This window comes from Rattus rattus, chromosome 2 (genome assembly GCF_011064425.1).
Source record: "Rattus rattus isolate New Zealand chromosome 2, Rrattus_CSIRO_v1, whole genome shotgun sequence".
Classification (NCBI taxonomy): domain Eukaryota; kingdom Metazoa; phylum Chordata; class Mammalia; order Rodentia; family Muridae; genus Rattus; species Rattus rattus.
This window is the reverse complement of record NC_046155.1, coordinates 66806350-66821192: the sequence shown is the minus strand read 5'-3', so window position 1 is coordinate 66821192 and position 14843 is coordinate 66806350. Positions and strand designations below refer to the sequence as shown.

At 45.2% G+C, this 14843-nt stretch overlaps 1 protein-coding gene across 1 annotated transcript in view; it reads left to right on the top strand.

Annotated features, from left to right (window-relative positions):
- Window positions 1–14843, top strand: part of Dock1 (dedicator of cytokinesis 1) — a 499905-nt gene that overhangs the window by 419437 nt on the left and 65625 nt on the right. The window contains exons 33-34 of the mRNA XM_032892397.1: window positions 5256–5404; window positions 14674–14759. Coding sequence (XP_032748288.1) covers window positions 5256–5404; window positions 14674–14759 — 235 coding nt within the window. The remainder of the gene's footprint in view (window positions 1–5255; window positions 5405–14673; window positions 14760–14843) is intronic.

Sequence of the window (14843 nt, the reverse complement as noted above, 5' to 3'; positions counted from 1 at the left end):
TCAGGAAGAGCGAGGTTTTCCACAGTGCCTCCTCGGGAACCCGCAGCCTCGGGTGCGTGCTCAGACTTTACTGTTCCATCCCAGAGTAGTGAACTCTCTTGCCAGTGTCTGGCATTATTCTCTAAGCAAGATGGCAATAATAACAGAGACTTTTGATCCACCATACCGAGAAGGAAGCTAACTGAGGGGAACCCCGTCCCCCATCTTGTCACTCACTAACGTGAACGTGTAACTAACACCCGGGTGCTTCAAAGCTTGCTTGTCAGCAGTGAACATCAATTTGGGCATGAGAACACAAAGAAGATCAAAGGGAAGCCATGACCTTGACCAATTTAAAAGCAAAGATTTGTGATCTGCAAGAAAGAGCTGCCAGGGTTAGATTCCTGCTAGGCAAATAACTGAGAGTTTTATGGGCTTTTATTTGGGAGTTTGTTGTTGTTGTTTTGTTTTGTCTTGTTTTGTTCTGTTTTGACAAATAATAAGTCCTTTGCTCCTCCTGGAATCTTCTCCAAGCAGACCCTAAGAACAGCTCTGTGGGGTCACCATGATCAGCAAGGACATTTCCTGCTGTGGGTCTTCAGGGTTCAGTCCTACCTGCCAATGGCGCTGTGCAGGCTGCTGCCCTCCAAACTCCCGGCAGCCCATCATGATTTCCCAGGACATACACCGCCTCTTTTCCACATAGCTTCCTGTTTTTTTTTTTTTTCTTTTTTTTTTTTTTCCAGTGGGCTCAGGTTTGGGAATATGTTGGCAGGCACATGCAGCCAGTTCTGCCAAGAAAATAAAAATAGAAGTCGGATCAGATGTGTTCCTCACCTTAGAATTAGTCACCTGTCACTCCACCAGTGCTGTTTGTGGTCTTTGGGGAGGAAGGGGTGTCTCACACAGAGGTGCCCAGTAGCTCCAGGACACAGATCGGAGTCTCTTTGCTCAGTGTGGTATAAGTGCAGACCCAGGCCTACTGGGTGGGACAGGGCAACAAACCCTTTCCTTGGCAGAACCCAGCATGTCAAAGAGAAAGTCAAAAGCGTACTCTTTCAAAAGAGAAGTGGAGAAAGTGTGTTCGTTTACTGAACTCTCCAGTTATTTATGAGTGCAGCTCAGAGACGGCCTACGGGGCCACCTCGTCCCCCTCTCTCCTGGTTCCATCATCTGCTCTTGTTTATTACATCCAGCTCTCAGGAACCAGCGCATGCTCCCTAATTCCATCTGGCTGACACAAAAATGCTCACAGCGAGACCTTTCTTTGACCTTATTTGGTTTGGGCTATTCTTCGTGCGAGGATTCCCTTCACCCTACTTTTTGGGAATGTGCAAACTGACTGCTTTTCACTAAACCCAGATACTGCACCATCGACCCTAGCTGGAGGTGATAGGAGGTTCTCAGTCCTGTGGTGCTTGTGTGTGCACAAGTTTCCTACAGTAAGACCCTGTTCAATCACTGGATTCCTGAGCGTCAGTAGTGTCAAGGTGAAAGCCTGCCTTTCAGAGGAAACTAGGTGCCATTCTCAGAGGACTTAGTGCTACATCCCGTCACTAGAATAGACACTCCAGGCAGGTCTTGAGGGGTTGGGGGGAATAGAGAATCAACTAGGGGAGCTAAGATAAAATCTTTTACTTTGCACCATGGTTATTAGAGTTTCAGTTACTTTTCTGTTGCTATGATAAAGCACAGTGACCAAAGAGAGCAACTTACAGAAGAAAGGATCTGTGTCACCTTAAGATTCCAGAGGGAGAAAGAGAGAGAGAGAGAGAGAGCCCCAAATGGAAAGGAGGCATGGCAGTGTCAGGCTGCTGGAGCAGGAAGCTGAGATATCATATTCTCAGGAAGCAGAGAAAGGAAACTGGAAGTGGAGCAAGGCCAGAAACTCTCAAGGCCCACCTCCAGTGACACTTCCTCCATCAAGGCTGCACCTCCCGAAGGTTCCATAACCTTCCCAGACACAGCCGTTGACGTGGGACCAAGTGTTCAAAAACCCGAGCTATGGGAATCTGTCTCATTCAAACCACCACAATCATCCTCTTCTGCCTTGTTCTCCAAAGGCAAAGAAAACTGCAGGAGTCTCCTTGACCCTCGTTGACCCACATCCAGGTCTATCATTAGACTTCAGCCAGCTGTGGGTCAGTGGAAACCCAAAATATGGAAGTGCAAAATAATTAAATTGATCCGAGCATCCACGAGTCCTGCCCACCTTACTAACTCAGGGACTGTGGATTTGTGACAGTTTCATCCCCAGGGCTAGCACAGCTCAAAGGTCTCAGGCTACTCCAGCCAGGTGTGTTTTCTGTACCAAAGGGAAGAGCGGTGATCCCTGGACACGAAGCTCCTATTTTCTTGTAGCTTAGTTTTCCAATGGCTGCCCTGGCAACCATTTGCTCTGCTGTGTATGTTCCTCCCAGCTTGGAACAATAAAAGCCACAAGTGACAGACAGAACTCTATGACACTGAAATTACAGCTGATGAACAACTTGCTGTCATGATCTCCTGCTTTCTGAAGCATTGGCTCTGACATCTTCTAGGCATAATAGAAGGAAAATGTCACCTGAGAAATGGAACATAATGGCATTTTCAGGGGACCACTTTGAGGCACTTGCATGCCTCTCAGAAGTGTTAAGCATTAAGGGAAATGGGCAGAATCACACCATTGTCGCTTCAGACAAGATATTATCTATTTAGCAAAGGTTGAAAATTTGGATTCTAATTAAATTCAGGTTCCTTTTCAGAGATTACATTTTGTACCTGTGTCCACTCGGTAAAAAACATCTTTTGACTTATGAGAGAACACTCTACTTTCTTATGTATGGTTATTTATAATAGACACATTCGCTTAATGACTCTCTTGACAGAAATCTGCATTTGTTGAGCTATAAAGAAAACTAAATTCTGTATTGTGTTTCCTGATTGTGTCAAAGTATTAATAAGATTAATTAACTCTGCTAGTGTTAATAAGAAAATGTCACAAATAATTCAGTCAGGCGTATCATTTCTCATGCACCCTCCTGTTATGTGCTGGAATGAGACAGTGCTAGTTAGAGTGCAGTGGCTTGAAGAGAAAGTGTGCATTCTGCAACGAAGGATGAGAGACTGCTACCTGGGAGCACTGCCCCTGCCTCATCATGTCCCCTCAGGAGGCTGGTGTATTACAGAACTGTTAGTGTGTGTGTGTGTGTGTGTGTGTGTGTGTGTGTGTGTGTGTGTGTGTGTGTGTGTTAGAATGGCTTACAGGCTGTAGTCCAAGTAATCCTACAATGGCTATCTCAGGACATAAAGGCCAAGAGTCCCATAATTGTTCAGTCCATGAAAGTAGGTGTCTAAACAGTCCCATAAGTTGTGCTGGCATCCCAGGGAGAACATAGAAAGCTATTGCTTGTCAATCTATGCTGGAATCCCAAAGAAGTAGGTTCTATTACCAACAGAGTAATGCTCCAGCAACTGGATGGATGAACTTGCCAGCAAGAGTGAGGGCAGGCAGGCAAAAGCAAAAGCTTCCTCCTTTTGCATATATATATACATATATATATATGCACTCTTTGGTATAACCCAGAATTAGGCTGGGACTTCCTACCTCTAATAATCCAATCAAGAAAAATCCATCACAGATACACCCTGCTGTGTGAGTTTGTCGTTGATTCCAGATGTGTGACTTTCTCATTGATTCCAGATGTCTTTAGTTGACAACAGATTACCTATCACAGCCTGCCTGCCTCTACGTAGAAAGGTTCCTGGAAGCCTCACTTCTGCACACCAGCAGGGGCACAAGCTAGGCCTTGCCACTTCTTTCTCCCTTTGCCTTTCATAGCTCTCGTCAAGCTCCATATACACTCATCTATGCTATTCCCCCAGCATCCTGAATTCAGTGCTGGGACAGTTAAAGGGGACTGAAGCTCACCAAGTAGGCTTGGTAGGTTTGGATAGCCAATGAACCCTAGGAAACCACCTCCCCAGTGCAGGGAATACAAATGCATTCCACCTCATCTTTGCTTTTTATTATTTTAAGTTCTGAGGATCAAACCCAGGTCTTAATGCTTGCAAGGCAGGCCCTTTACCTCCCGAGCCCAACAAAACCTTTCTTTACATAAACGCATGCCTATCACACAGCATCCCAAGGTAGAAGGCCCTGCTTTTTCTGCAGTCCCATGATTCAGTGGGGGCTCTGTGTGATTTGACTTTGGTCATTCAGAAGGCATTGTGTAGTTCACAGCGGTGTCAAGTGGACCACACTTCTCCATGCCACCTTGGAGACAGAACCCTAGATTCCATGCTTGTCAGATGGGACCATCCCAGCCCCAATCCCCTGCTCTGTCTAACTCTGAGTAGCAGACGATGATCATGTCCTTCATTTATGTGCTACAACTGACTTCTCGTGAAACCACCTTATCTGGTCAGTATGTAGGGAGATCTTTTCTCAAAATAAACACTCAAACAACTGCTGTAAAAGAACAAAAATTAGTCCAACAGTACATAGTATCACGAAGCACACTGGAGGAGCCATGCCCAGGGGTGACAGGTTTTTCAAATATTGCTTTTTATTATTATTGTATGTGCATGCATGAAATGGGGGAGGGCGGACATGCCATGGCATGTGTGTGGAAATGAGAGGCTAACCCTATAGGGTTGGTTCTCTCTTCGTACCTTTATGTGCCTTCCAGGGTCATACTTGGAGCTTGGTGGCAAATACCTTTACCTACTGTGCCATCTTGCTGACCGGAAATACACATAGAAGATAGAGTTTCATTGCTTGCTCATAATTGAACTCTTGAATTCTATCCTCATTTTCGCCCTTATGGGTGTATATTGGTGTGATGTGCATATGTATGTGGAGACCAGAGGTTCACTTTAAGGGTCATCGCACCATGCCCTCTACTTTATTTACTGAGGCAGGGTCTCTCACTGAATCCAGAGCTTACTGTGTATCTAGCCTGTCTCTCCATACTGCCCCAGTCTCTTCCTCTCATGCACTGGGATTCCTGAGTGCTGCCATGCCTTCCCAGCTTTTATGTGGATGCTGGGGTTCTGAACTCCAGTCCACGTACTTCCATGGCAAATGCTTTACCTACTGAGCCATCCCCTCATCCGTCAGTCCACACATGAATTAAAGTACTCGAAATCCTTATAAGCAAGATTGAGTTCACAACCATAGAAACTCCATTCCATATCCCACGGTCTGTATTACTGTGTTCTTTGTTCTCAACCCTCTTTGGAACATTCTACCTCTTCTTCTTAAAATAATAGATGTTGTATTTCTTGATTGAAAGGTCAACACAAGATAAAATTCATCCCAGAAATGGTTGGCCCTATATTGGAAATGACATTGATTCCTGAGACAGAACTTCGAAAAGCCACCCTTCCCATCTTCTTTGACATGATGCAGTGTGAATTCCACTCCACCCGGAGCTTCCAAATGGTAAGGATGAAATGTGCAGAGTGTGAAGACTGGCGGGACAGGCAAAACAAACAAACAACAAACAAAACAGGAAGACATAGACGATTGGAGAGCTAAAGGTGACACACAAAAACAGTCCTCCACAGCTAAAAAAAACCAAAACAAAACATCGTGACCATCCTTATTGAAGAATCTGTGTCTCTGTATTCCTCGTTGGGAAGGGGGTCATTGGTTTCTAGCTGTCTCTTACTGGTTTTTATAGGGATTTTACATCAATCCTAGATCAAAGCCCTTTGAGGCTAAAAAGGGAGCATGATGCGTTTAAAGCATGTGCTGTGCAAGCATGAAGATCTGAACTGGAATCGCCAACATACATGTTTAAAGGCATGCATACCAGTGCTGGGGCATAGGGCATAGGTCATAGGTCATAGGACTGTAGCAGTACACGGGTCATAGGAACTTGCCAGCTGGCCAACCTAACCGAAAAGGTGAGCTTTGGGTTCAGTGAGATGTTTCATCTCAGGGAATAGGGTGGAGACTGAGACACTCAGCATCCTTTGGCTTCTGCAAATGGTCTCCCTGCACGCGCGCACAAACACACACACACACACACACACACACACACACAATGTGTGTGTGTAATTTTTAAATCTTATTTTAATGGGGATATAACACTTCAGAAAGTAGATTGACTCCTTTTTTGCCCTAGGCTGCTTAGTTTCCACCACCGATAAGTGTACCATGTGCCTGCTCATTCACATAGCTTGAATTCATATTGAATGTTTCCTCAGTATACATACTCAGAAATGCAATTTTAGAATCAAAATGCTTTTGTACCGTTTGACATTATTGCCAATTTGTTTGATATTATTGCTATAAGCTTTGACCTGCCCCCACTGCTGCTGCCTCAAAAGCCTGGTCCCAGTGTCACTCCAGGCTTGCTGAAACTATAAATTATAATCTAAAATACTTTTTTTCCCAGGCATAAAATTCATCACACTTTTGAATTTCATATGAATCAAGCACAAAGAAAGACTTGTGAAAACTGCTATTAAATTTAAAAACTCAGATAAATGGAGAAAAGGTATTTATATAGATAAATGTCAGGAGCCCAGAAAACTAAAATCATAAGCCTTGAAAACCATTTACAGCAGTTCTCATTTTTAAACGTAGACTTTGGGTCAAAGTAAAGGTCAAGGGTCGGTGAAATGAAGATGAATGGTGGGGGGAGGAGGTTGGCAGTTCCCCTCCCTCCCCTCGGTCTTTGTGCCCGGTTGCTGTATTATGGAGGTTTCTAAACATCTTACGGTAACCTTTCAAGGAGGTGCTTCAAATGTTCTGGTCTCCCCCAGGTTTGATGGAAAATGATATGAAGTCCATGAGAACCCTCTAGGCCCACAAGTCTAAACACTCCTTTCGGGCATCCAGACTCAGTCCTTTGTTTTTGCACAGAGTTAATGTTCCCAAGTCACACGACAAAGAAGCGAGGCTCCCCAGATCCCAGCTCACGTTCTATGAGCATTTCACTGACTTAAAACACCTTGCTTGGTTATAGGCAAATAAAAGCACAGCCATGAACAAGCAGATCCACAAAAGAAATGGTATCAGGCTCAACATGGTTTCGTACTCCTCCACCACTTTGCTTAAATCTCACTGGCTGCTCTCCACTCATGTGGAGACACTAGGTTGCAAGCATTGTCAACTCTCTAAGTGAAACAAATCAAAGGACAAAAACCTGTAAAGCTTGTAGAAGCAATCTTGGGATTGCCAGCTTTTCCTCCTCACCAGAACAATTAGCCCAGATCATCTATTTATAAAGAGAAAGGGTTTGTTTTGGGTCCCTGTTTAAGAGAGTTTCACTCGTCCCCAGCGGTCCCTGTTTGGGGTCTTTGGTATGGCAGCCCATCATAGCAGGACTGGAGAAGGAGTTGAGCAGAGCCACTCATCCCAGGACCAAGGAGAGCTGAGGGCATTCTCTCTGTCAAAGATGCACCTATTGGTCTACTTGGCCTAAACACCTACCACACTAGTGGTTTGGAGACCAAACCTCTGTCACATAGGACTTTGAGGGCACACTAGAAAAGCCAACCGTAGTCTCTTCTGTATCAGTCTGTTCCTGGGGGTTGGGAAAAAAGTCAACTACCTCTGCTTCCCAGGAAGATGCCCTGTCCAAACCTTCCCAGCACCTGTTATTCTGCTAGTATCCTGGCCACTCAGTTTTCTGGTATAAGGTAGTTGCAGTGGCCTTTGCTGGCCCCCTCTGCCACCTGATCACAGTCATTTGAGAAGTCTCACCTTGCCCTTTCTCAGCTCCAACCTCTCTCCTTCTCCCTGCTCCCCCACAGCAAGGCTCTCCTGGACCACAGCACTTAGCCATTGACCTCCTCTGTCCTAGCACCTTTCTGCTTTCACTCTGGCAAGTCCCTGTCAGCCTGTTCTCTTAAAGAGAAAGGCACAATCCCTATTCCTTATTGGCAACCTCTGCAGATATATCCTGACTGGGTGAATGCTCGGCCACCCGGACACAGCTGGCTCAGCCTGCCTCTCCATCCAGGAGCTGCTGGAATGGGGACGGTTGGCTGCTGTTTAACTAATCCACCACAAATGCAATTATCTAACCTGATTAGTCACATCAGTGAGGGCTTAAATTGCCTCCACTTTTATAGCAGATGCACAAACCTAATGGAGTGAGGGGAAGGCATTAGGGCTTTTTGTTTTTCAGCAGCTTTAGTGTTTTGGTCACAGGACGCAGCATCTTCTAAAGATTGCGCTTCCATAGCAGAGTTGATAACGCTGTTGTTCCCAAAATATGCATTGTGGCCAGGTTATCTTGCAGCCTTGTAAATGGAGTTTGGCAGCAACCTCTTGGGTTCAGGGGAAAACCCCCATTTTACTCAAGATTAGATGCTATTTAACCGTGACTGGGGTTTTAGAAGCAAGTGCTGTAGATTGGCATTTCCAGAGCGTCCTGGAGACGTTGCCTTTGCACTTCCCAGCCACAATGGTAACGTTTTATTACCATGTTCTTTCCAGTGCAGTTCCTGGGAGTGCAGAAAACTTCCAAGACCACTGTGCCCTTACCCTATCCAGCCTCTCCAAGGTCCTTCCATTGGCTGGACCTCTGTGGTGGTATGATGGGATGGCATAGAGTTACCTAATCAGGAACCACAGCCTCTTCAAGTCTATGACAATCTTTCTGGAGCTGTATTTCTTCCCTCAGTTCACCCAATCATCGTGATTTCTTCAGTTCTGGATAGATCTCACCAGAACAATGAAAGTCTATAGGGCCCCGGGATGTGGCTCAGTTGGTAAAGTGTTTACCTGGCGTACCCAAAGCCAAGGGTTTGATTCCCAAGCACTGAATAAACCAAGCATGGTGGTAGGTGTTTAATCCCACCACTTTGGAGGTGGAGGCAGGAGGATCAAAATTTCAAGATCAGCCTCAGCTGCCTAGCAAGTCTGAAGCTAGCCTGGAATACATGGGACCCTGGCTCAAAGAACAGTCTAGGAAAAGCAAAATAATAACAGGAAGGTCTCAGGGCCTTTAATGCTAGCAAATGTCACCTGTTTATAGCTAAGTTGTACAGGGACTGGGCCCAAATGGGTGGATCCGTGATCCAACATGGAGGGCCATGGACAAGGCAGAAGCATATGAAGTAAGAGGCAGCCTCAGGTCCTTTCAGAAATCCCTCCTAGCTATAGATGCGCATGCTCTTATGGGCCAGGACAGCAGATCTGCAGCCCCCTGGAAGGAAGACATCACTGTGTGCTGGTTGCTCTCTCCCACCTCCAAACCTCCACTCTCACTATTCTTCCCTGCCCCACACTATCTTTGGCGCATGTCCTTTTCCTCCATGGTTGTGAGTGCTCCAAATAGCAAAGGCAAGACCACATGTGAGAGTCTCAGTTCTGGGGTCTTTCATGTGTCCCTGGGGTGATCCCTCCTGACCCTGTAGCAGCTGCCACTGACAGAGACTCCCCTATCATTTCTCTGCCCTCTCTATATGAATCTCCCCTAAGCAGAATTCCATTTCTTTTCTTCTCCACCTGTTTCATCTGTTACTAAACCCTGGCTTTTTTGATCCTCTCAGTCCTTTCTAAGACCTTCTCATGATCTGGTTGTACCACCCATCCACCTAAGTCATTCTCTCCTACCCCTGCTCTGTGAGTTTCCCCTCCAGGAAGTCTCTGTCCCACACCATTGTAACATGTTACCCCAATTCACCCCTGTTTTCATGCTCTCCTGTCTGAATCTTCCTTCCACCTCATCCTAAGGTAGTATGGAAGAGAAGACATCCAGATCTTCTTGCCCCGGCTGTCATCTACCTCCACACACCCAGCCTTGGTAAAAGGATGATGAACCATCTCTCGGCATTACCCTAAGAGCCTTCCAGAGGCACAGCCACCACGATCCAAAACATAAAAATGAAACAGGGGGGTGAGGGGAGCCACACTTTAAATTCTGTCCTGACATAATTTTAAAGAATTCCATTTGTTACAGCTTTGGAAATGAAGCGCTAACCGCTGAGAAGTGTAAGTAAATGGCCATGCAGGCTGCATAGCACTGATAAAAAACTGTGCAGTGGAAAAGGTGAACTCATGTTCTCCATCAAGGGGTTGTTTCCTGTCATCCTTGGGGACTCCGTAAACCGCTCCACAACCTTCAGACACTCCCATTTAGTAGTAACAACATAAACGTGAGTCATCTTCGTGTCATCCTGAGTTTCCCTTTGAATAATCTCCCCTGCCACCCCTGCCTCTTACCTTAAGCAGATAGTTGATGAACCCGAGTTATTCAGGTTATCGGACCAATGTTGGACGCTCCTGCCACTTGGTAAAAAAAGCCAGTACAATTCGTAGTACAGTATGAATGTGAGTAAGTCCGGTGGAAACTTTATCTTGTTGATTCTCCAATCCATTTGGGAGTTTATTTGTTGTCTTGTTTACCTGTGTTCTCTATTTCGAAAGAAAACATGGTTGTGTGGCTTTCCATGCTTCTAGAGGAAACATGGCACGGCGAGCAGGTTTGATTTCATTGAATTCATTCCCAAAGCTGGCCTGAGAGATCTTGACAGCCAATACCTTTGACTCCAAGAGTTCTGATTATATTGAATTCTGTTCTTTTAAAGCCTTCCAGCAAAGACATACTCAACCTCCCATAGTCTCCTCCAACTAAATCAAACTTGGCTCTCTCTGAGGCCATTTTCTCGCTGTAATTATGCTCAGCTAGAAGATCCTCTTCAGGCTGCGTTGTGAGTGTCTGCAAGGTAACTCAGCCAGTCAGCCACTGAGCCTCCGTGCTCCGAGGGTTCACTTTCAGGGTCTCTCAACTCATGAACAGGTCACAGAAGCTTCAAGGTCAGGGAACTGCCTGATAGACAGGAGGAATATGAATTTTTTTAATATGGGATGAAATCCTAGAGATTAATTAAGTATGTAATTAAGTTTACACAGTGGTTAAGAAAGATAAATGTAATCTACATAAAAATATTAGTGTGCCTGAGCCCAGGGATTAAAGGCCAAGTGACACATTGAGGAATCCGTCACTGTCAGGATATCATCAGGAAAGCTGGGAGACCAAGGCTTTTAAGCACTGGCTTGTGTCTGCTGAGGCTTCTTCATGGGCATATTTTCCACGCAGACTCAGTCAACCATCTTCCTGTTTCTAATGGCCTGTGGTAAATATCATGGGTAAGGTTGTATGGCTCTAGCAGACCGGCCAGCTCCATGTGGAGGTGGAGGAGATAAAAGAGGTGATTCTTTGGTGCCCCCTGAAACCAGGAAGTTGCCAAGCACCTACCTTGCAGTGTCTTCTGAACTTGTTTTCATGATAACAGTGGGGAAAAGTAGAGTGCTTTTGGGCAAAGGGTAATATTCACTAGGAAACTTTTGCTACGAGATGCAGCAGGCTATACTCAGGTTCATGATTTCAACCCGATTGTGATAAGCTCCGAGCCTTTGTTTGTATTATTTACATCCAGATCTCTGTGGTAAATAATCCTGGCTACATTACAGGTCTGATTTTTATACACGTATAAATATATTGTTATGAGAGCAGCCAGACTGGCAAGATGGCTCAGTGGGTAGAGACAGGACACAAGCCCACGATTTTTAATTGCAGTAAACCTAACCCCAAATTATACATTTCAAATGAATTATCATAGGTTTTCAGATTATCTGTGGCTGGGAACCCCACTTCGTAGTCTCTGAAATAGTATTCAGCAGCCCATAGCTGACTTGTTCAGTAAGATGGGGAAGCAGCAGCTTTTTCCTTAGTTAATTGAATTCACAACATCAGTGCCACTGAGGACAGTCCATTACAGCCAGTTGAAAAGCACCCTTCCGAATGCCTCCACTTGATAATCTCTTACCTTTAATATTCTCAGGGGGATGCTGATATCAGAGACTTGAGATGCTCTGTTCCATATTTTAACTCAGATACCCTGTGGATGTTTTTGTACCAATATTTGTGATTCAGAAAAAAGAAGAAAATATAATGGTTCTGCCTATTCCGTCAGCGAGCCTCAACCACCATTTGAGGAGCACAATAAACACACTCTAATTTTATCCCAGCCATAGAGCCCTGCTGCCTGTTATCACAGTGCAGGCTGACAAGGAACACGGTAAACATAGCGTTTATAAAAAATAAAAAAAAAAAAAAGTCCCGCTCTATCAGCAAATGGACTGTCTCCAGTTTATTGGGATGAAGCCGTTTAATTCTGATTATGATAACAGGTCACAGTACACTAGCATATTGATCCTCATATGTTCTGTAAAAAAAAAAAATGAATGAATGAATGAAGGCGCAGAAAGGAGAGGCTCTGAGGAGCCTGTAGGCCTGGCTGATACACGGCAGACTTCTCAGGTGTTTGTGCAAGTGTTCGCCCTCAGCCTGGAGGTTGGTAAGTCTAGAATCAACTGTGCTGTGATGCACCGACCGTCCAGCCACTCTTTTTGGGAAACATTAAACATTTCTCAGGCAAGTTCAATAAGCAGGAGCCAAGGCTTCCTCACCTCTCACATCCCAGTATCTTCTGAGTGAGAAAAAATTTAAATGTTTCTGTGTATGTTTGCCAGTGTCAGAATCAGTCATACTTCTCTGAATTCTCTATACCTTCCCAGTCATATCCCTCTTACATATCCACTTGCATACTATGTCTGAATTTAGTTGTCGGTTCTCTTTTATCTCAACTACTTGTTGTGAATCACACATGCTTGTCACTCCCTTGATCTTCGAGGTCCCAGTCTGTTTTCCCCTGGAAAGGTGGGAGTGCTTTCAAATGCCACCCAGTGGCTAATTGCAAGAGAGCTCCCTTGTGTTGGAGTCCAAAGTAAATGGCTGCTTGAGGGAATCCTTTCTGTAAGGAAGAGAGTCATTGCGAGCTAGTAGCAAAAGGTGGTCACTTCACAGGGAATGCATTTTCCTTGAGATTCCATGTTGGAAAGGGGAAAAAGCCAAGTCAATCTCTTCCTTCAATGGAACAATCTCTGTTTCTAAAAGCCTTGAACTTCTTAAGCCTGACCATCAAAAAGTGGTATTTATCTGGGAGGAGAGTGGGAGAGGGTCAGAAAGACTGAGGAGCTCGTGAAGGCCAAGGTTGCTGGGAGGTTGCCAAGTCCTTAGTTCTGAGCAAGAAGCACCCCTTCCCCAAGCCCAATTTATGTTTGTGCAGTGGGATGAAAGTGAGGCTATGACTACTGTGTCATAATAGGGACAGGAGAGTCTGTGTCAGCTCGGGGGCTCTTCTGTGGGCCCTGCTTTCTGCTTCTCCAGAGCCTATCATTAGCTACCACTGCCACAGTAACACTTCCCATGCCCCATATCAGTGTCTGGTGTCTCAGCCATGTGTTGTGGCTCAATGATGTCACCACTTGGCTGGACAAGGCCCAGAGAGCCAGTTTTGTTGGTATCCACCAGCCTACTCTTTGCTGACACACTGAGCTCTCCCAAGCTCCTTCTACTTTAGGTTCAATTACTTGCCTCCCGAGATATAGCTCACTGGCAGAGGGCTTGCCTGACATATAGGAAGCCCTGGATTCCAGCCTCAGCACCCCATAAAATCTGATATAGTGACACCTATCTGTAATCTCAACATCCGAGAGGTAGAGGCAGGAGGATCAGAAGTTCTTCCTCGGTTATATGCTGACTTGAGATTCTATTTTCACACACATGACAGTCACCAAATTTGTCATGCCCATGGGGCAACATTTTCATTTCATGAGGACTATCTCAGGCTCATCTCCAAGCCTCAATATGGCAGTCATTAAGAGCGGAGGCCTACTCTCACTTGGCCGTTATTCTCATAAGAACCATGTCATCATGGGACTTGGGGATTACTGCTGAGAACTGGGTGTTGGACATCTTTAAAGGATTCTAGAGATCTCACATCCATGCTATGATGTTCTTGCTTCTGGCCTTTGAGGTCAGTTGCCATTTCACTCTTGCTCACCTCCAATTGCCCAGAGTGTGACTATCTCCATCTTTATAAACCCATGTCCTCCTAACCCCTTCTGCCTACCAACACCCCAGGTTTAGTAACTCAGGATTTTCTTTGACCTGGGTGTCCCCTGGCTGTCAGGGAAAGAAATGGGGAAACATACTTCTTGTTATTATGAAGCTGTTTATTTCCAATTGTCCCTAGAAATATGTAGGAATTTCTCATTCCCTGGAATTTAGAGTCTTTTTTATTTATTTTAGAGATGTAGTCAGTTAACTCTGATGCTCACAAGGTCCAGCTCTAGGGAGTATGTAGGATGAGCCTGGAGATGGACCAACTGCTAATCTCTGCTTCTAGACTCTACTGCTTTGCTTCTAATAATCCTGTTTGAAGTGGAGGTCTGTCATGGAGTGGCAGTGAAGTGGTCCAATGGATGTTTTCAGATTGCCCAGAACACTAACCTAGCAAATGAAAGGACACCTGCTCCTTCCCAGGCATCAACACCCTAGTCTGCTTATTGCTTGTCCATAGAGATGAAGTTGGGTACCTCTTTCCATTCCTCTCTGATTGTGTGTCCTACAGTTGGCTTGACTTTCCTTCCGTGGCTCTCACTGAAATACAAGCATTCTGGCTCCATTAGCCGGGAGAGAAAGCAAAGGTTCTCTCTGAGGCTGAGAGTTATTGGATGTGTGTAAGGGCTCAGGGACAGCATCTCTGAAATGAAATCACGTTTCAAAGGCAGAGGGTAACCACCCAACAGTGACCCCAAAGACATAAATGTGACTGAGACCCACATCGTCAAATGGAATGTCTGCCATGCTAATTATTTACGCTTCCTCTGTTTAATTATAGTTTGAAAATGAGATCATCACTAAGCTGGATCATGAAGTGGAAGGAGGCAGAGGAGACGAGCAATACAAAGTGTTATTTGATAAAATGTAAGTGTTGATTCACGGCGGGATTTATGTCAGGAGAGAGACGGAGAGACTTGTAATTAGACTACAATGAACTTTGTAGCCCAG